The 21576-nt window shown below is 41.4% G+C and overlaps 1 protein-coding gene across 6 annotated transcripts in view; it reads right to left on the minus strand.

Moving 5' to 3' along the window:
- arhgap32b (Rho GTPase activating protein 32b) overlaps positions 1 to 21576 on the minus strand; it is a 126403-nt gene that overhangs the window by 54925 nt on the left and 49902 nt on the right. For all 6 annotated transcript variants that reach the window (XM_023153341.3, XM_012923626.3, XM_012923627.3 and 3 more), the window contains exons 3-5: positions 11568 to 11673; positions 6946 to 7040; positions 6631 to 6715 (exon numbers count right to left, since the gene is read on the minus strand). In XM_023153341.3, coding sequence (XP_023009109.2) covers positions 6631 to 6715; positions 6946 to 7040; positions 11568 to 11673 — 286 coding nt within the window. The remainder of the gene's footprint in view (positions 1 to 6630; positions 6716 to 6945; positions 7041 to 11567; positions 11674 to 21576) is intronic.

Consider the following 21576-nt stretch of genomic DNA (forward strand, 5'->3'; position numbering starts at 1 on the left):
TGCTCGGGCTGCTGAGGAACATCCACGATGCACTGAGCACCTTCTGTAGTTTACAGTTTGTGCTTTGCTCAATTTGTTATCCTCAACTCTGTATGCGCTGCCTCTTCCTGAACCTTAAAGGCTTCACACTACCGTCGCCATGTGCTGGCTTATAAAGAATTACCTAATTATTGGGGTAATATATCTAATATTGTGGGTCTTTACCTTTTAAAGCTCCTTGACTACTGCTGTGACCTATACAATAAGAACAGAACAAAATCAATCTGACCAGAGTATCTAAATCTGCCCTTTCATCTCACATCCAACTGTTCACCTGTCATTTAATTTATCCCATGCACTGATATCAACGTTGTTTTAGATGGCGTGTATATCATTTGGTGCAAAACCATATCTGTCTCAAGTAGATTAAATAACCAGCAGTGAATTCAGTTGGCTGAGGTCTCTTCTGCATACTTCAGATTCCAGCCTCAAGCACTAGCTTCAGAAAGAGTGGAGGACAGCATACACAGCAGCACAGAATGACACAAATATCAGCAGGGACTTATCCATTCTCTTAGGAATGGTTTTAGCCAATGCACAGAGGATTTAAAGTGTCAGACAAGGTTAATCAATACCAATTCATCCACCTTCTCTACATCCAACTTAATAGGTTTCTAAGTTTTGACATTTAATAGATTCTCAAGAGTGCACCAACAGTACTGTGCCAAAATCAATACAAACTTTCATGGCCACCCATAGCAAGATGACCTAAACTGCATTTTTTCAGACCACTCACTTTGATGTGAAGTCTGCGCTAGATCCGCCTGAAGCTAGTTCAATTAAAAGAAAGGAAGGCTTACTCATCCTAATGAGAGCTGCAGAGAAACAAACAGGAGTCCTACTTGGAGCCATCACTCCTGCTTCTGTTTGCTCCAAAACATCAGTGTCTGCCAAATCAAACTCATACATGACTGTGCAGCCACAGGGCACCAGGATGTAGCTAAGGTCACAGATTTAGTCCTTATTATTACTACCACTACTACTACATGTGTTAGACATTCGGTGCCAACATTCAAAAACATCTTTTTTTCCCCCCTCTAAGTGATGAAATAAAACATTCACATTTATCATAATCCAGATGAAAACTCTGCAACAGGCCAGTCACCTGTCCATGATGTACCCCACCTCTCACTCTATGACAGCTGGGATACGTTCCAGGATTCCTTTCTTTAAGTAAAACCTATTCTGAACCACCTGTGGCTTCACATAAGAACCACAATCAAACGTATTTCTTAGAGAAATGCCACAAATGACCTCGTTGGAAAATAAGCTCAGACAAATGTCATAGATATTTGTAGAAAAACCTAAATATACTATTCTTTGTTCATATAGTGTAGCATTGAAGTGTCAGCTGTCAGTTAGTAACAACCTTCTATCTAGTGCCATTGTTTTTAAATGCTTTCAGAAGTGCAAAAATTAGGCATAATGGTTATTATAATTAGTCTCGAACAGCTGTCAAGATAAAAAGATATTTTTTTATATTTTCCAAAGATCATTTGTGATGCATTTGTGTCTGATGTCACAGCACCATCATCAAATCAATTATAGTCTTTTTGGAGTGACTCTATTCAGATTTGTAACAGCATAGAATGTACAAAAAGGAAAAGCTGCTGTCATTAGATCCTTTCTGTATGGCCTGCAAATCTTTTTAGAGCAACAGTATTTTAAGGCAACAAGTTTCTCTAACATCAAAGCAACTAAATAAGCAAAAAGTTCTGCACTAGATTAATTTGGAAGTCTTGTTAAGGTACAGTCAGACAGAAGAAGGTTGGAAGAACCTTACTTTGTCAACACCACTGTAAGGTTATGCTTTTGTTTTCATTTATTTAACATTTAAACCAGATTCTTCCTCTGAGGAATACGATGTCTAGACTAAATTTCACAGCAAGTCACAGTTGTCAATACACTGCAAAGAAACCCTCTGAGGACAAAAGCAATGCATGATATTGTTTTCATTTTTTATAGTCTGAATCTGAATTGATTAAAGTGTAAGACTGCATCGCATCATTTTGGCTTTTTAAAACCCAAATCGACACAAAAATGTGTAGCTGGCTGCACTCAAGTGTGCATACACTATTCAGCACTTGTCATTAACCAAATCTCCAAAAATAATATGTCTGAAACGGCCTCTTTTACGATTACATCAGAACAGCACTTCATCAGCAGCACGACTGGCTGAAAACCCCAAACATGTGACCAGTAATGCCACTTCTTTGTGTCAAAACGGAGCAAACAGTGAATCAACACAGAGCACACGGACGTCAAACGTTCCATCTACAAAACCAGCATCATAAGAAAAGGACTGCCACGTAAGTGGTGCTCTCAGGGCTTGTGGGACTGTGCCATTATTATTTTTCCACAACAAAACTTTGTGTGACTCACATTCTCCTCTGGCAAAGATTTTTATTATGGAAGTGAAATAATAATAATGGAATAATGGAATAAGTATTCCAGCAGAAGGCCCAATTCCAAAGCTGAACCTAAGTCCTACCCTGCCTCAGTCCAGCACAGAGGAAACATAAAACCTCACTGGACCTGCTCCACATACATTACTATTTATTTGGGATTTTTTCACTTCAATGGTGGAGATGCATAAGGAAAAATGAAATATAGTTAATGTGAAAATCTGTGCTGTTCATAGAATCTGTGAAGAAGATGTAAAAATGTGCAGCAGCGTGTCTATGAAACACCCTGAATGATTTCTTGGGCATCAACATTCTCACTTATCATTTATAAAAAGCTTTACTATTTATGCCGTGTCAGAATCATTAGGGAGCAAGTAAATAGAATGCAGTTGTGACCAATTCATTAAACAAGCAAACATGTTTGGTTGAGGCGAGATAAGACATAATATATTGAGTGACATGGGGAACAAATAGCAAATAATTAATCCCTAAGCAAACACAGAAGACATGAGTTTCCACTGGGGTTCAGCTGGCTCAGAAGAAGAGGCAGGAGCTGCACTGAATACTAAAAGTACACAGGAGGCAACACAAAGACACAAGGCTACTTAAAGGCATATGAAAACCAGGAAAGGATCAGCTGGCCAAACAAAAGGACAACCAATCTACTGGCTGTAGACAATTTAAATTAGCTTGAGATGTATACAATGAGTGGACGGGTGGAGTTAGATCAACAAATGACCTGCACGTAAAATACAACACAGCAAACTCTCACTCTGCCGTTGCAATAGCAGTGGGTTTGATTTAGCTGACTGGTGACCCCTACTGGCTTCTTGTAGTAATGACAAGACTGGCTGGGTAAAAAAAAAAGCTCTCACTACAGTTGACTGCAGCACAGTTCCTCTTGACAATGTGTTTAAGGATTCATAAGATAGATATTTTAACCTCACAACCCCACCAGTCACCAAAGTAAGAGTCAGAGATCAGCTGTATTTACTGCACTGTGGTGCTGAACATCATCATCTTTCACAAACGTAAAGCACAACTTCAAAATTAAACATTTAAAAGATCAGTGAATAAATGTTTGGTAAAACTAAAATAAACTACTTTCCGCACTATAAGGCGCACTTAAAATCCTTTCATTTTCTCAAAAATCATCAGTGCGCCTTATGTTAAATAGCTAGGTTTCATTTGACGTAGACGTGACGTCGACGTAAAGCGCGAAATTTGACTGCTGGTCGGAAGTGAAAAAGATAAGCGCAAAATCACAGACAGACAGTACGCAAAATGCCTATGTCCTGTTGTGTTTACGGATGCTCCAGTAGGTCGACCAGAGAAACTGATAAACGGTATTTTAGGGTACCAAAAATAGCCCAACGAAGAGGAGAAAAATGGAAAATTCTAACTGAAAAACGTAGGAAAAAATGGATTTTAAATTTACGTTTACAGTCGGGAGGAGCAGAGTCTGCCAATGCCCGTGTCTGCAGCGACCACTTCGTCAGAGGTAATGTTATGTTTGCAAACGAACTTATTAGCATTAGGTTGTCGTTAAATTCTCGTTTACTTAGTGCTTTTAAGTTAGTAGTCTAATATTGACTTGATTGGGACTATAGGCTGCCCAAGTGCTTTGGATGACGAAGAGTCGGAGGACTGGGCTCCGACGGTCAATCTCGGCTACGAACGAAAACCCAGATCGGAATCAGTTCTCAAACGAGAGAAAAGAATGAAGCTTAAGGCAGAACAGCATCGATGTGCAGAGGCGATTTTGGATATGCAACAGACGGCTGAGAGCCCGGATTTGAGCCTAGTGACAGTGGAGAACAGGCTACTAACCCTGCCATACAATTGCAATGAGCTGCAATCACTTCTCCATCCTCCTTTGCAATTACCCAAGTCTTCAGAGGTGTCTCGTTAGACCGCTGAGAATGGTTTACCTTGAAACAAACAACTGTCACTCTAACGAAGTCCTAAGGATGTGGCATGTTTGTTGACGTTAAAGCCGCTACCGCTAACTGTTAGCGTGTTTAAGATAAAGCAATATAAGAACAAACACTCACCCTTGCAAACACCAAACTGTATCCATCACGGAGACGTTTTGTTCCAAGGTTGTGGACCCACCCGCTGACAAAAAAATTGTACGCCTCCAGACTCTTGAAAGCTTTCATTTGCTGCCTAGTGTAGTAAGAAGTCTGGAGGACCAAGTAGTTGGTGATATCCACATCCTCGATAGTAGGCAAATCCTTTACTTCTGTGGTGTATTCGGACATTTTCAAAGAATACGGATCACGTCCGATATATTTTTTAACTATCTGTTTATATCTCTCCCGAGAAACGGGGTCTAAAGTTGCATAATAGCTGCTCTCCTGACTCTCCACAGTGTCCTCCATGTTTACTTCCGCCCTCCACTCAAAAATCGCGCTGCCTCCGCACGTCATCAGAACCACGTGACCGCAACCCAACTATTCTGGTTGTGCTTACTGACCTTGAACCGATTTTATGTGGTACATGACGCACAAGAATCTGTCAAAAATGTTTTAGTATTACTTTGCTAACCTACAAAGCCACACGGCTTGATGGGTTGTCGGAGCATTATGACTACTGTAGTCAGGAGCCTCGCAGAGGAATCTGGGTCCTAAATCCCCCCCCTTCAGGTCCCAAAAACAAATGAACACTGCAGCATCACTGAGAGTTAAAAACTGTCTAAATTCTTTCATCTTTAATAAAATGATCAGTGTTGCTGCTTTACCAGGTGTAACAATGAAGTTTAACATCCAGGCATCCATGAAAACAGAATTTATTAAATTTAACTGAGTTAGAAGTTCGCAGGAAGTTAGCTTGCTAGCTTCCACCTAAACATGAAATAGCATGTTCTGACAGAGATTTCTGAAGAAATTCAAACGTACAGCTCTGCTATCACTTCCAACATAAATGAAGACAGAAAACTAAACAGCAGTGACGTTTGCAGGGTTACTGAAGTTGGGCTAGCTGGTATATAATGATGTGCTACGTGATCGCTAGCTACACAGCTATGTTAGCATAACATAAACACAGTGAAGCTGGAGGATGAACGCTAACTTTTTTCCCCACTCGATAAAAGTTAACGTGAAGGTTCCTGATGGTCAGGGACAAATGCAATTGCATAGCAGGATGCTATACACGGGCCAAACTTCAGTCAGGAGAACAACTGAGATAATCGATCCACAACACAAGGTTAGTCATTAATATACTGCAACAACATGGGAATAGAGCAGCTGCCAGAGAATTCAACATTAATGAATCAATGGTACGGAAGTGGAGGAAGCCAGAAGAATGAGTTGAGTAAAGTTTGACTTATCTGACTGTTTTGTTTCACTTAATGCGCCTTATAATCCGGTGCGCTTTATGGTCCAAAAAATACAGTAAAATAAAATAATCAAATGAAATATCAGCCATACCTGTACTACAGGGGCACAGGCTTTTCACTGAGTTACTCAGGCATTCCCATTTGATTTTTTTTGTTTTTAACTAGTTAAAAAAAAAATCCTTTTCCACACAGAAAGTGTAACAAACAATTCAAATATTTAACCAGGGTGCAGGTGGGATTAAAAAACACTTGGTTCACAGTTCCTAGTTTGGATATTTTAAAGCATGGGGGGGACTTTTAAAAACATCAAAACAGACTGCAAAGACAACTGCTGGCAAAGCAAGTTGTGACTCAGCTTGGGACTCAACAGCCACTAAGGTTAATAAAGGCAAAGACATGAGGGAGCTATGTGGAGGAATCTCCAGGAGAGACTGTGGTAGAAGAAAACTTTTTAAAGATCTTATATTTATATTATATTAGCAAAATGGGGCATTTAAGGAACCAGGAAACCATAGCAAACACCAACAATCTCCATGCATCAATGGCAAAAAAGTTCTACCTGACATCATGTGGAGAAGTCCTGCTTCATTCAGTCTTTACAAATATCATCAGCCAATTTCTTCTCAGTGAGAGCGAGTATTTTTCAATAAGCTGTGCAAAGGTTCATCCACAACATCGCTGACATTTGTGGCGCTGTAATTTTAAACTCATAATCCCAATCAAAGTTTTTAAAAGCCATGCTACTGATGCACACATGCCGCACCAGCTTTAACCCTTTCTCACACCAGGTGTTTGTAAAGCATTAAGAAATTCAAGAGAAGGAATCAAAAAGCTTCAAGACTGTACCTGAATTGTACCAAAGTCCACATTTTCATAGTGGAAATGAGCACACTCTGCCAGTTTTGGGAAATGGCCCTTGGTGAAGCAAAGTCTGCAAATGCAACACACACAGTTTGGTTAGCACTTCATTCTCTTCATATGGTAACAGCTTGGAGTGTGTATGATTAGCAGAAAAAGCCGAGGGCAATGCAAACAGAGGGAGCGAAAGCACGAGGCAGGCACAGAAACAGACTCGATAAACAGCCAGTTTGGAGCGATATCAGAAATGGACAGAGGAGAAATGTGAGAGCTGTGAGTTTGTGTGTCCACGTGCCCACTCACTTCTTGACATTCTTGACCTTCATGCTGGCTGTGCTGCTGCTGCATGAGCGCATGAGGGGCTCAGTCCTCAGCTCAGGGATCTCAGCACTCCTTGCCTAAAAAAACCAAAACAAAGCACACAAACATGAGAGCTCACACTTCCAGTCCGATCCAAAGCATCGATTTAATGAGCGGAGCCAGCTAATTCATACAACTGCACATCATTCAGTTAATTAGGTTTATGTGTAGCACCAGTTTGCTTAGATCAGATCAGGTAATGACTTTCCAAAAATCCTAACAGCCTTGTGTAACCAGTGCTGTACAGCAATATGCTGTTTGACTCCATCTAATGTGTTTGGATGAGCTGAGCCCTGCTGATCCTGCTGACTGACACGTGTGCAGCTTGTTAGTTGACTGGACAACAGTATGATTCCTTTGAGAATTATTATTTTCTCCCAGCTCATCCTGGTCTTTGAATTGCTTCATATGTGCACTTTCCGTTTGCTGTTTTAAACTTCATATTTTTTATTCTCGGACTCTGGCAGAGTAATTCTGCATGATTCACAGGACACATTAATCCTTATTTATCTCAATTCACCCTCTAAAACAAGCCCGTCTTCCTTTAAGCCAGCTTTCTTCTGATTCGCTGCAGAAGGTTTGAACAGCATGTGGGAGGGCTTTTCTATTCTCACAGTCAGAATAGTTTTATTAGGGATATCCCCTCACTCACATCATACAGAGCCAAGAGCAGAAAACACAAGTGTTAAAGATGTCTGAAGAATACCTGTACACATGCCAACTAGGGCCTGATGGGTGAAAATGGGCACATCTACGAGGGTGATTGTTGTAGTTCTGTTCAGTGTTTACCACGCCAGCCGTGAGCAGCAGCGTCTCAGCTGGTAGCGGAAACGCTAACTTAGCATGGAGGAAGTTAACAGTCAAGCAACAGCAGCGTGAAGATACTTCACGCCTCCATCACCAACAGCTTTTCTTTATATGCTTTGCAATAATATTTGACTAAACTGCAGACTGTGGTCAGCTGACAGCTGAGCAGCTTCATCAACAACAAGGCTTTTTTGTTTTCTTCTCTCTCATATGTTGCTCATTCTCATTCTTGTTATGTTTGATTCCGAAGCTTTTATTGCACTTCCTATAACATAACCTGCTGCCACCTTGATAAATATTTCACTTCTCTTGTCAGCTTTACAATGTGTGTAAGGATGACTGTAAATAACAGCAGTATGACGCAAATCCTCCTCTCACACCGAGCTGAAATAACATGACTGCAAATAAAGGAGATCAATCAAAATTGGATCTTCACTCTATTGTTATTATTATTATTGTTGTTATTATTATTTTACTAATAATTACTAGATTCATTTTATTACATTACATAGATTACATTTTATTTTCGAAAGCAACACTTAAATGCAGCCTGGCAGACATCTGTAGCATATTAGTGCTGGAAAAAGCTACATTTGTGTATCCCTAATTTAAATGTATAGTAATGTCATGAATGCCTCACATACATGTGGTTAATGGACAAGCCGAGGGAGTGTTTCAAGGTCTTTGCACACTTACACATGTTATGAAACAGCGTTCAGTCCATAGTGTGTACTGTGCAGACTTAAAATATCACAGTCAGTCCTGTTTTTGTATGAAGATTATTCCAGAACCGACTGATTTTTAACTCATGCTCAGTAGCAGGAATCAAGTCAGGAACTGTTATTTTTAGTCATTTAATTCTTATACATAAGATGGAAGAATCTGAGCATTATGAACAATAACAACAACAGTTTGACTTGGAAACTATGTTGAACATCTAAAAGCATCAGGCACAGTTGGTTGAGAAGCATTTCTGCAGTCTCTGACTAAAAGACCACTCCCCACACAGATTCACCGACAGCCACTCACTCTGGTTGTTATCGTGTTCAAAAATAAAGCCATTCGCATCATTTAGCTTAAATTAGACTGAAAATCAAAAGCAGATGTGGTAAGAGTCTGGGGAATCTACTTTAGTGCAAGCAGATTTTAATCAGTGGATTTACTCGCTGTGAAGCTGTGTAAGAAAACAGGAGCATGACTTAGGCAAGGTTACAGAACTGTGAAAGCTTCATTCATTCAGCTTGTAACCTCACCACAGCCGCTGACAGGTACGGTGCTTTGCATATGCGGTCAGACCACTGAGACTTTCTGCACCACCTCTATTCCAGGTGCTAAAAGGGCCCAGGTAGAGGTGAAAGATGGAGCACTTGTAGCTGTTTCTGTACAGCAGGATTAAATTTGCTCTCTCAAGTTATGCTGCCAGTGAGAAGGTGGTTATATTGGTTACTACAGTTTTTGTTTAACCATCAGTGAGTTGGCTGCAATGATTAGTCCTATTTGGTAATAAAGCTTACTACACACTTACATCTACCCTCTTGCATCCTACTATGAATTGAACAGCGATAAAATACTTAGTACCTTTGTTTTTCAGTCATCTGCCACACAAAACGTGGTGATAATCTCATCGTTTCACAGTGCTAATGCAAAACACAGTATTGTGCCTGTCACAGTTCTCATTTTCACAGCTCTGACGACATGTATAAACTCACTGTGTTCTCATTGGGCGATATCATGCCTTGCGTTTTACATACACAACAAGAAGCCCGGACACATCAAACAGCCAGAGCTGCGTTTCTGCATCACATGAAGATTTAATGGGGGGGGGGGGGGGGGGGGGGGGGATTGTGAGCTACTAACATCGTTTTTTGATTTCATTTTAAAGCTACATCACTCGCTACAATTACAGTTGTAACTTTTTTACCACTACAGACAAACACTCTGTATCTGAACATAAACAAGTGCTTGTTGGTAAGACAAAATAAAATCTAAATAAAATAAAATAAAAAACGAACCGAATTATCTTGTATCGTTGCTAAAATAGGAATGTTGCATGTCATGTAGACTGCAGGTATTTAAGTTGCTGATGATGATCACGTTGCACGGGTGCGTGCGGGTTTTGTTCTACTAGAATATGATCTAGCCTACACAGTGCACCAGGGCGTTGGTGTGACAGCTTACACCAAGTTGTTCACACTTCTTTTCATCATGTCTTCCAACCACTGGAGACATAAATGATGCATAGTGCCCCAGTGGACACAGCCGTATCGCAAACTGAGCAAACAATCGCACACACGCAGTATTAAAAGCACCGCCTCTCTAAATAATATTCAATAGGTTGCTCAGATTTCTCTTGCTGTTTCTCTTCCTCTCTGTTGCCCGATCGAAATGAGCAGTCGTGATACCGCTCCAACCACGCGCCAACCACGGGTGGCTCGACATGTTACCATGGAGACGGCCTCATTTTCACGGTGCTGCCGATGCAGGAAGCAAGACCCGAACTAAATAAGAGGAAAGGAAATAATGAATGAATGGCGTCTGGTGAATGGGACGAGCACGGAGAGATGAAATAATGACCGATCTGTGCGAAGAGCTTGGAGTGTGGTAGGTTTAGAACACCAACAGTCTGCATTAAGGTTCAGCAGGCTTTTGGGAGCAAAAGAGAGACAGTTTTCAATACGAGAGACAGACATGTCATCGGCCCAGTGGCTTAAAAACAGACTGATAAGGAAGTGACAGGCAACAAACAAGCCGACAGGGTGGGGAGGTGTTCTCACTGGATCATGGATCAGACGTGTCAGGAATGACTGACTTTACTGAAGTGCGGTGATCACAGGACAAAACAATAAGTTCAACTTAAAGGTTTTACATAGATCACATTTGACAAACACAGCAAAATGAGCTGGCGACACAAATGCATGGCAAAAGTGAAAGGTGCACAATTTCCCCTGCAGGCTGGAGTCATCTGGACCTCAGATACCTGGATTTTGGTTCCCTTTTTCTTCAAAGCTTTTTTAATGTTTGCAAATACTAATGATGTATTTTGTTGATGGAGCTGAACTGATGGTAGAAACTGACAGTCCTGCATTAAATGTATACAAATATATTGAATTTCACTGTCGCTGAATTTCACTGTCGTACTATAACAGGATGCCACTGTTGCAACAAGCCAGTTTATGACATTTCTTCCCTCCCGAATATTCTACCATCAACAATCAACAATCAGCAGAACGTTACAGTGATAAGCCTGCTTGATATAAGAATCTTAATCCATTTTTCATTTACTGGTTAAAGGTATATTCTCCTTATCTGGAACAGTCTGAATACAGGAATACAGGAAATTGTGTCTTAGTGCATTTAAAAAACAAAAGGAAACAAAAAACACACACACACACACACACACACACACACACACACAAAAACTTAAAGTCCCATCAGAATGAAGGAATGAGGAACACGTACATACTCCTTGGAAAAAAGATTGCATCAGATTACTTTCACAGGCCACATTTCTTTCTAGATGTAGTACTCACTGACAAGCAAGCACTATTAACCTGGTTTATAACGGTTCTTTAACACCCTGTTACCATCACCCAGCGAGGGGGAGTCACCCAGCCACAGGGTGATATTTCAAGCAGCTCACTCTGAGCATAAGTGGGTAGGTTTAAAAAAAAAAGAAAGAAAGAAAAAAGAAGAAAAAGAAAAGATGGATGATGCTTCTAATTAAAAATCCATGTTAAAAAAAGTCAAGTGTTTCTCACCATGGCACTGATGGTTTCCTCCCAGTCTGGTCTCTCTCTGGGATGGATGTGAGCCAGTTCAGGCACAAGGTCGTCGTCCTCCAGATGACGTCCAGGTCTCAGACCCCTGCAGCCAGACACACACAAACAGAAGCTTAGAACTCAAATGGCACACACTGGACTATCACAGTATCACTCTTAGTGTATGTATATATGTGAAAGTGCTATGCCAAATGCCTGGTATAACGATCTCAACTTCATGAAATATGAATTTATCCAGTACGAGTGAATAAATAGAATCCCAAATGTTGCTTTTCAATGCATTTAAATCTAATACATAGCTTTATTCCTTTATATTTTGCTAGGAAAATATAAAATAATACGTTTGGGATTATTGTCATACTGAAAAACAAAGACACTGCCAATCAGACGCTTTCCAGATGGTATTACATGGTGGATCAAAGTCCACTTTCTACCTTCATAATTCCATCAAATTTTGACAAGATTCCCATCACCACTGGTACGACACAGGCTGGGTTTTACGGATGGTTATAGACTCCTGTACTAGTATGCTGACCACCTCTATGCATACTAAAGACAAGTTGAACCAGAGATACTATATTTGCATTAAAATATAAAGAAATATTTTTAAAAAAAAAAAAAACAAAACGGGGTGGGCTCAAATCTTTTGCACAGTGCTACCAGCTCTGTGGAGCATACCGAGGTGAGCTGTAATAACCGAGCACTCTTCACACTTACAGTTCTTTACGTGTCACAAGTTTTAATAAAAGAAAACTATCAATAACCAAAACCCAACTCTCTTCAATGGGGTTAATTACAATAACATTTCTTTCTATTTTTTATTTTTTTAAATACAAGCTCTACAACAATTACTACGTTTACAAAATTCTACTGCAGAACAGCATGTTGGGTGATGCTAGCTAGCCACATAGCATACCGGTTTGTTACATCTTCATGTATGCTCAATCACTTAGGTAAGGAAATCCCCAAAAGTTGATTCTGTTCATCTAGACGTAGCGTTTTCAGTCTTCTTCAGTCTCAGCTGACTTTCCCCAACTTTATAAACAGTACATTTGCACAAGGGCTGGCACTAGCACCACTGACGAACAATGGGCCATGACTTCAATTTCTTGGTTATTAATGCAAATTGTCATGCACTCATGTATATATCATGTATATATCTATCTACTTAGCACTTTTAATTCTTATTCTCATTTTTATTTTCATGTCTATTTAAGCTTAATTTATAACAGTATTTATAACAGTATGTTTGCACTGAAGCACTGCAGCAATTTCCTAATGTTGTAAACCCGCTCAACATTTGGCAATAAAACCCTTTCTGATTCTGATTCTGATGACCATTGGATCAATGGCTGAGTACCATTCACAGAGAGTTGGGGAATTGCTGCAATCATGACACTGAAAGAAATGTCCCCCTTGACTTCCCAATCAAACCAGTGTTCCTCCCTGCCCAAGATGTGTACATCCTCATCCTGGCATGAAAAGTTAGCTCTATGTTGTGCCATCCGCTTAGCCAGAGGTTGTTTGGTTCCCCCAACGTATAAATCATGGTAATCCTTCTGGCACTCTATTTTACTCTGTCTGTGCTGGCAGAGCAGATCCTTGGGGTGGACATGTTTCTCCCACTGAAAGCGCTGCGTCCAGGTACACAGAATCAACTTTTTGGGTACCAGTTTGTTTATTTGACTTCCCCATGCAGTACCATAGATCCTCCCAAACATCACATCTGTGGTGCTCTTCAGGACAGGAGCTCACTGAACTTCACTTCAAAGTTATCCTACAGACTACTATCCTAGCAACATCCAACGACCTTAGAGTCTCCCATCAGACTGTACCTTTTGCATAAGATGTAGTTTTTTTGTTTGCTTTTTTTTATTTTTTTATTATTTTCTTATGTTCTGGGTTATTTGGGTGTATGAAGAAGTAAGTTCATATGTAAGCATGTTCAGTTTCGTATACTTTGAGATCAGTGCCTCAGGTACTAAACAAATGTATCAGTTGAATTGTTCACAACTGTGTGGAATGCCAGAAGGCAAAATACTGTATTTAGACACTAAAACGAATCACTTATTATGCTTTAATCATTTATATCCAGTAATCAAAAGGATGTGAAGCTTGGGTTTATTTTCAATAAATGTCTGGAAGTGTCATTTTAAACCTATTAAACTGCAGAACATAAAATGCTGATCCTTAAAAGAGGATTTATCACTTGTCCATGACTATAAACTTAATATGTATGGATTGCAGGGTCCAGTTCGAGGCATCTCGAATGTAACAGTCAGGAAATGAAACATGACATGAACAGTGGATAATTTGATGAGGGCAAATGAGTTTGCAATACTCTGAGAGAACAAGTTGAAGTTGATGAGACATCTGTCTGAACTGACCTTGTTTCCATAGAGCCGTCTCTCGCACACACACACACACTCTCACTCATTCACATACAAACAGTTGCCTCAAGGATGTGTTTTAACCATTGTAGACAAGAGAGGAAATTGAAAGAGGGGGAAAAAAGGCAGTTTTGGGAAGAATGGAAGATCTGCAGCAGCTGCAAGATGACAGACCGAACTAACTCTGAGACAAGATCTCTGCATTGAGATAATTGGACTTAAGGGCTCGAGACTCTGAGACGAGATATCGGAAGCCAACTTTAGCAATGACTACATCTCTTTACTCCCAAACCTTTTTACAGAATTTTTCATGTAAATTACTTCATCATTCACTCAAGGTATGATGCTTTTCTTCTGCCTGACAATTTAATGTAGAGTCAGAGATTTAAAACCAGGGCTAAGACCCACTGAACAATAAACACACTCTATACCAACTGACACATTCAACAGTCAACAAAAGTAGTGTGAAAGCATTTTATTCATTCCAACTGCAGCAAAATCCAAAACAAGGTCCTGAACATTCATCAGTACAGATATGACCTGATTCCCTGTGGGCCCGATAAAGCCAGTCAACCTAGCAAAGACCCTCGCTGAAAAGCCTGAGAAATAAAAAGCCTTGATTAGACATGACTGAACAACAGGTCAGGGAGATATAGCTGTCTGTAACTGCACTGCGCTGATTGACCTGAAGTGAGGAAACTGACTTAAACTGATTTTACTCATAATAAACCAAAGTCCTCTGGTTTATGATGCTTGACCCTGGTAAAGAAGGCCCAGCAGCGGCTGCACGTCCTCTGTGTCCTGAGGAAGAATAACCTGGAGGCCATCTCCAGATCCTCCTGTGTCAGGAAAACCAGGGTCATCACAGGTGACCCCTTGCACCCCACCTATCACCTGTTTGACCCGCTACCCTCTGGTTGGCGCCTCAGGTCAATCAGGTCCCACATTTCCAGACTCACAAACAGCTTCTTCCCCTGGGACTGTTAACAAACACTATATCCCCCCACACCCCACTCTGCCCACCCACCTCACCAAACTGAGCCATGGTCTTAGTAACCCTCATCACTCAAGCCACTCACACAGACTCCATTCAGATGAAGTCTTTTCTTTGGACTACTTCCAAGCACCATCTAATATGTGCCTCTCGCTTTATTTTGTATATATATTTTTGTTTTGTATCTACAGTGGGGCAAAAAAGTATTTAGTCAGCTACCGATTGTGCAAGTTCCCCCACCTAAAATGATGACAGAGGTCAATAATTTGCACCAGAGGTACACTTCAACTGTGAGAGACAGAATGTGAAAAAAAAATCCATGAATCCACATGGTAGGATTTGTAAAGAATTTATTCGTAAATCAGGGTGGAAAATAAGTATTTGGTCAATAACAAAAATACAACTCAATACTTTGTAACATAACCTTTGTTGGCAATAACAGAGGTCAAACGTTTACTATAGGTCTTTACCAGGTTTGCACACACAGTAGCTGGTATTTTGGCCCATTCCTCCATGCAGATCTTCTCGAGAGCAGTGATGTTTTGGGGCTGTCGCCGAGCAACACGGACTTTCAACTCCCGCCACAGATTTTCTATGGGGTTGAGGTCTGGAGACTGGCTAGGCCACTCCAGGACTTTCAAATGCTTCTTACGGAGCCACTCCTTTGTTGCCCGGGCGGTGTGTTTTGGATCATTGTCATGTTGGAAGACCCAGCCTCGTTTCATCTTCAAAGTTCTCACTGGTGGAAGGAGGTTTTGGCTCAAAATCTCACGATACATGGCCCCATTCTAGAGATGGACCGATCCGATATTACGTATCGGTCCGATACTGACCTAAATTACTGGATCGGATATCGGAGAAAAATAAAAAATGTAATCCGATCCATTAAATATCACGAAAGCACCTCACAAAACTTGCAACACGCCGTAACTCGCCTCAGAACGTTGGAGCAGTATGCATCACGTGATAGAGCAGCTGTGGCATGCGGGACCTGTCGGTGGTCTGGATAGCATTTGGAGCTTCGCTAGCAACCTGGCATTTCATCTCCGACAAAGTTATCCCGAGAGAAGTAAAGCAAGTGTGTAAGTCCATCTCTGAATGTTTGTAAAGCATTCCCACGTTAAGCTTAACAAGCGACTGCCTCTCGCTCTCCGGCTGCTACTTCAATCGTGAAACTGCTAATGATCAGCTGATCGGCTTTTCTGTCGTGAGTCTCTCTTGTTTGTTTTTGGTCCACTTTGCGCCAGAAAGAGCAAACCAGCGGCTGAACAACAGCAGCACGTTTAAGCTTGATAAGCTGTTGTTACAATTTATTTAATATTACTTTCTACACCAGGATCTTTTTCTACGTAGCTGACGGCTGGTAACTGTGCAGGGGCGGATCTAGCAAAGTTTAGCCAGGGGGGCCGATAGGGCATTAACAGGGAAAAGGGGGCACAAAGACATACTTTTCTTTCTTATTCTCATTTAAAATGTCGAGCTTTTAATAAATAATTATCTGACACCCAAAGTTTTAATTTGATGTAAAATGAATAGAAGTCAATTACTGTATATAGTGACTATTAAGTCTAATATACCCTAGTAAGCTATAGTACATTTTCCTTTGGGAAGGTACCATCTGTGCAGTCTGCAATTTTGTTGAAGAAAGATGTTGAATCTATTTAATATTTCTTGAAAAATAATTGATTTCTGTGCATTTTTTTTTCACACTGCATCAAATTAAGGTTGATTACGTCGATTAAGCATCATGAGGTGGAGCGTGAGGGGTGGTTCCCTATTTTTTATTTATTTATTTTTGTTGTTGCTGGGAGTTGGAACCCTATTAGTTAGGTTGCTTAATATTTACGCTAAGTACTCTTTAAAATACCAGAATAGGGAGGATGGTGTAGGTTTAAGTTTATTAGATTGATCAGTATTGCTGAACTATGAAATATTTTTTTTGTATACAGGTATAACAGAATAGCTTTAGTGTAGTTGTTGTTTTAAACTTGAGTATGAACTTATACAAAATGCAGCAAGATATTTAAAAAAACAGTTTTGTTGATTAAAAAACACTATATCGGATTCATATCGGTATCGGCAGATATCCAAATTTATGATATCGGTATCGGTATCGGACATAAAAAAGTGGTATCGTGCCATCTCTACCCCATTCATTCTGTCCTTAACACGGATCAGTCGTCCTGTCCCCTTGGCAGAAAAACAGCCCCATAGCATGATGTTTCCACCCCCATGCTTCACAGTAGGTATGGTGTTCTTGGGATGCAACTCAGTATTCTTCTTCCTCCAAACACGACGAGTTGAGTTTATACCAAAAAGTTCTACTTTGGTTTCATCTGACCACATGACATTCTCCCAATCCTCTGCTGTATCATCCATGTGCTCTCTGGCAAACTTCAGACGGGCCTGGACATGCACTGGCTTCAGCAGCGGAACACGTCTGGCACTGCGGGATTTGATTCCCTGCCGTTGTAGTGTGTTACTGATGGTGACCTTTGTTACTTTGGTCCCAGCTCTCTGCAGGTCATTCACCAGGTCCCCCCGTGTGGTTCTGGGATCTTTGCTCACCGTTCTCATGATCATTTTGACCCCACGGGATGAGATCTTGCGTGGAGCCCCAGATCGAGGGAGATTATCAGTGGTCTTGTATGTCTTCCATTTTCTGATGATTGCTCCCACAGTTGATTTTTTCACACCAAGCTGCTTGCCTATTGTAGATTCACTCTTCCCAGTCTGGTGCAGGTCTACAATACTTTTCCTGGTGTCCTTCGAAAGCTCTTTGGTCTTGGCCATGGCGGAGTTTGGAGTCTGACTGTTTGAGGCTGTGGACAGGTGTCTTTTATACAGATGATGAGTTCAAACAGGTGCCATTCATACAGGTAACGAGTGGGGGACAGAAAAGCTTCTTACAGAAGACGTTACAGGTCTGTGAGAGCCAGAGATTTTCCTTGTTTGAGGTGACCAAATACTTATTTTCCACCCTAATTTACGAATAAATTCTTTACAAATCCTACCATGTGGATTCATGGATTTTTTTTTTCACATTCTGTCTCTCACAGTTGAAGTGTACCTCTGGTGCAAATTACTGACCTCTGTCATCATTTTAAGTGGGGGAACTTGCACAATCGGTGGCTGACTAAATACTTTTTTGCCCCACTGTATATCCCTCTTCATTGTATTAATTTCTCCTGTTTGCTAATTATATTACACTCAACAAAAATATAAACGCAACACCTTTGTTACTGCTCCCATTCCCCATGGGATGGACGTAGAGACCTAAAATTCATTCCAGATACACAATATAACCATCCCTCCCAAACAGTGGTCACAAATCAGTCCAAATGTGTGGTAGTGGGCACATCTGCCATATTGAGATAATCCATCCCACCTCACAGGTGTGCCACATCAGGATGCTGATCTGACATCATGAGTAGTGCACAGGTGTACCTCAGACTGCCCACAACAAAAGGCCACCCTGGAATGTGCAGTTTTTTGCACTATTGGGGGTCTGGGGACCCAGAACCGGTCAGTATCTGGTGTGACCACCATTTGCCTCATGCAGTGCAACACATCGTCGCATGGAGTCTATCAGATTATCAATTGTGGCCTGTGGAATGTTGGTCCACTCCACTTCAATGGCTGTGCGAGGTTGTTGGATATTCGTGGGAACTGGTACACGCTGTCGTATACGCCGGTCAAGCACATCCCGAACATGCTCAATGGGTGACATGTCCGGTGAGTATGCTGGCCATGCAAGAACTGGGACATTCTCAGCTGCCATCTGCCCTGAACAATGTGAACCATGATTCATCCGTGAAGCGCACACCTCTCCAACGTGCCAGACGCCATCGAATGTGAGCATTTGCCCACACAAGTCTGTTACGGCGACGAGCTGGAGTCAGGTCAAGACCCCGATGAGGACGACGGGCATGCAGTTGAGCGTCCCTGAGACGGTTTCTGACAGTTTGTGCAGAAATTGTTTGGTTGTGCAAACCAATTGTTCCAGCAGCTGTCTGGGTGGCTGGTCTCAGACGATCTTGGAGGTGAACCTGCTGGATGTGGAGGTCCTGGGCTGGTGTGGTTACACGAGGTCTGCGGTTGTGAGGCCGGTTGGATGTGCTGCCATATTCTCTGAAACGCCTGTGGAGACGGCTTATGGTTGAGAAATGAACATTCAATGCACGGGCGACAGATCTGGTTGACATTCCTGCTGTCAGCATGCCAATTGCACGCTCCCTCATTGCTTGTGGCATCTGTGGCATTTTGCTGTGAGACAAAACTGCACATTCCAGGGTGGCCTTTTGTTGTGGGCAGTCTGAGGTACACCTGTGCACTACTCATGATGTCAGATCAGCATCCTGATGTGGCACACCTGTGAGGTGGGATGGATTATCTCAATATAGCAGATGTGCCCACTAGCACACATTTGGACTGATTTGTGACCACTGTTTGGGAGGGATGGTTATATTGTGTATCTGGAATGAATTTTAGGTCTCTACGTCCATCCCATGGGGAATGGGAGCAGTAACAAAGGTGTTGCGTTTATATTTTTGTTGAGTGTATATTCCAGCATTGATAGTGTGGAGCACCCACAGTTTCGTTATGCATGTACAATGACAATAAAGGCCTATTCTACTCTATTCTATTTTATTTCAGGCGTTTTGCATTTGACTCATTATGCATTATTCAATATACTAGGTTGATAAATTTAAGAGAGGCTACTGGAACAGAACCAGCAGAAAGTATTGTGGCTTTTATTTATTGGCAAAATGCCACGTTCTCCTTGATGGAGAGTCTAATAAAGCTACTCCATGACTCAGTGATGTCACGTCCTCCTTTAATGCAAGATTAAATATTTAGTGAGAGGTAATTCTGGAAAGTTCTAAAATAAAGGGAAATCCCTTTGAATGTTCTTCAGCTCTTTAATCTCCATCCTCCGGTCGGGCCTCCCAGTCAGCGGAGCTTCTTTCCTTCCATAGTAACCAAATCCAACTAACATTTGTTCTACTGGAGACACTAGAGCGCTGTGCCCAAACACACTGCTGTGACAGTTCTCTTCTAAAGAGTGCTGAATCTGAACCAGAGCCATCGAGAGCTTTGGTTGGATTGTGTAAAAGTGTTTGATAAAGTTATGGAGGGAAGGTATAATCCATTTGTCATGGCAACGAAAAGTATCATGCTAGCTCATCGTACATGTGCTGTTAAAAGTGTCTTAGTCTGAAAGTATGTGAGTGCACATAGCAGATGTGTCCACACATCATTCTTGGAAAGAAATATTTTATTTAAAAAAAAAATGTGATTACAAACAAATCAGTTTGCATGAAATGTTTCATCCCACAAACAACCAATACTGGATGTTCTTGGGTGGTGATGAGAGAATATGGATATATTGGATTAGATTTAAAAATAAAAATAGAGTGTGAGACACTGTTTATACATTACAGCAGCATTCCCATGTATACTGGACACATCAATCCAATACCAAAGTATCTCTGACAGGCCAGTATTATCTGGGCTCTTCCCTGACTTCAGTTATTTATCCTGAAAGTCAGCTCGCTGGCCACACGGTAAATGATATGAAATAACTTGTGAGAAGGCCTTCAGAATTTTTTGACTACTGTCGCACAGCCTGAGCATGATGACAAGCTTTGAGCAGCACTTATCAGGGAAGGCTGAGGAACTACTGACAAAGTGTGAAGCACTTTGAGACACCACAGATAAAGGCCAACCGTTTTAGTGCATTTTATTCGCCCAGTGCCACCTTTTCTGTTCAAAAGTGAAGTGAAATCACAGACTTCTCAGAATGCCTCCGAGTTTGCATGTAAAAAGAAAGAGACTGCCCTCCACAGCTTCTCTGTCAAACATTCTTATAAGACTGCAGCCAGAAAAGCTTGCTCATCTTGAACAGCGCTCGTCTCTGCTTTCCTGCCTACCTTCTTCCCAGCCACAAAAACAGATAAGAGGAGAAACTGACAGAAAACTTCCCTCTGCTAAGCTCCCGGCCTGCTGAGTCAAATCTTTCTCTCTCCAATTGTGTAAGATCAAATGCAACGAACTCCACATACGAGACTGTGTGAAAGTTTCAGTCTTGACTAGTTTTCCAGCATTTCCATCAGCATCACAATTTTACGCCACGAAAAGCAACAGCAGCTTGTTTTTTGCTCTGAAAATGAAAGCCATGAATCTCTCCCCACATTTATCCTGAACCTCAACTTTCTCATTTCTCCTCTATTAGGCTGCCTCAGTACTGGAGCCACTGAATGTCTGACTCAACATGTCCTCAGCCACGAACAGAAATCCTGTGGTTTTTCATGCATTTTTAGGTCCGTCTGGTGCAGGTCTCACCCTTCAAATGAAGATACTAGTTTGAAGATAAAGAGGACGCTCCATTGGAGACTATGACAGCTACCACAGGGCAGGCTACTCCCTAGACACAGAGATAGCAGTCACAACCACACATGTGGTCATTTTAACCTAACCCAACGGCGCATGTTGTTGGACTAATGGCGTAAACCGGAGAATCCATAGAGAACCCGTGCAAACACAGGGACAACACGCAAACGCCACAGAAAGACCCCAGCCAGATGGTGGATACAAACCCAGA

Source organism: Maylandia zebra, linkage group LG10 (assembly GCF_041146795.1).
Source record: "Maylandia zebra isolate NMK-2024a linkage group LG10, Mzebra_GT3a, whole genome shotgun sequence".
In the NCBI taxonomy this organism is placed as follows: Eukaryota; Metazoa; Chordata; class Actinopteri; order Cichliformes; family Cichlidae; genus Maylandia; species Maylandia zebra.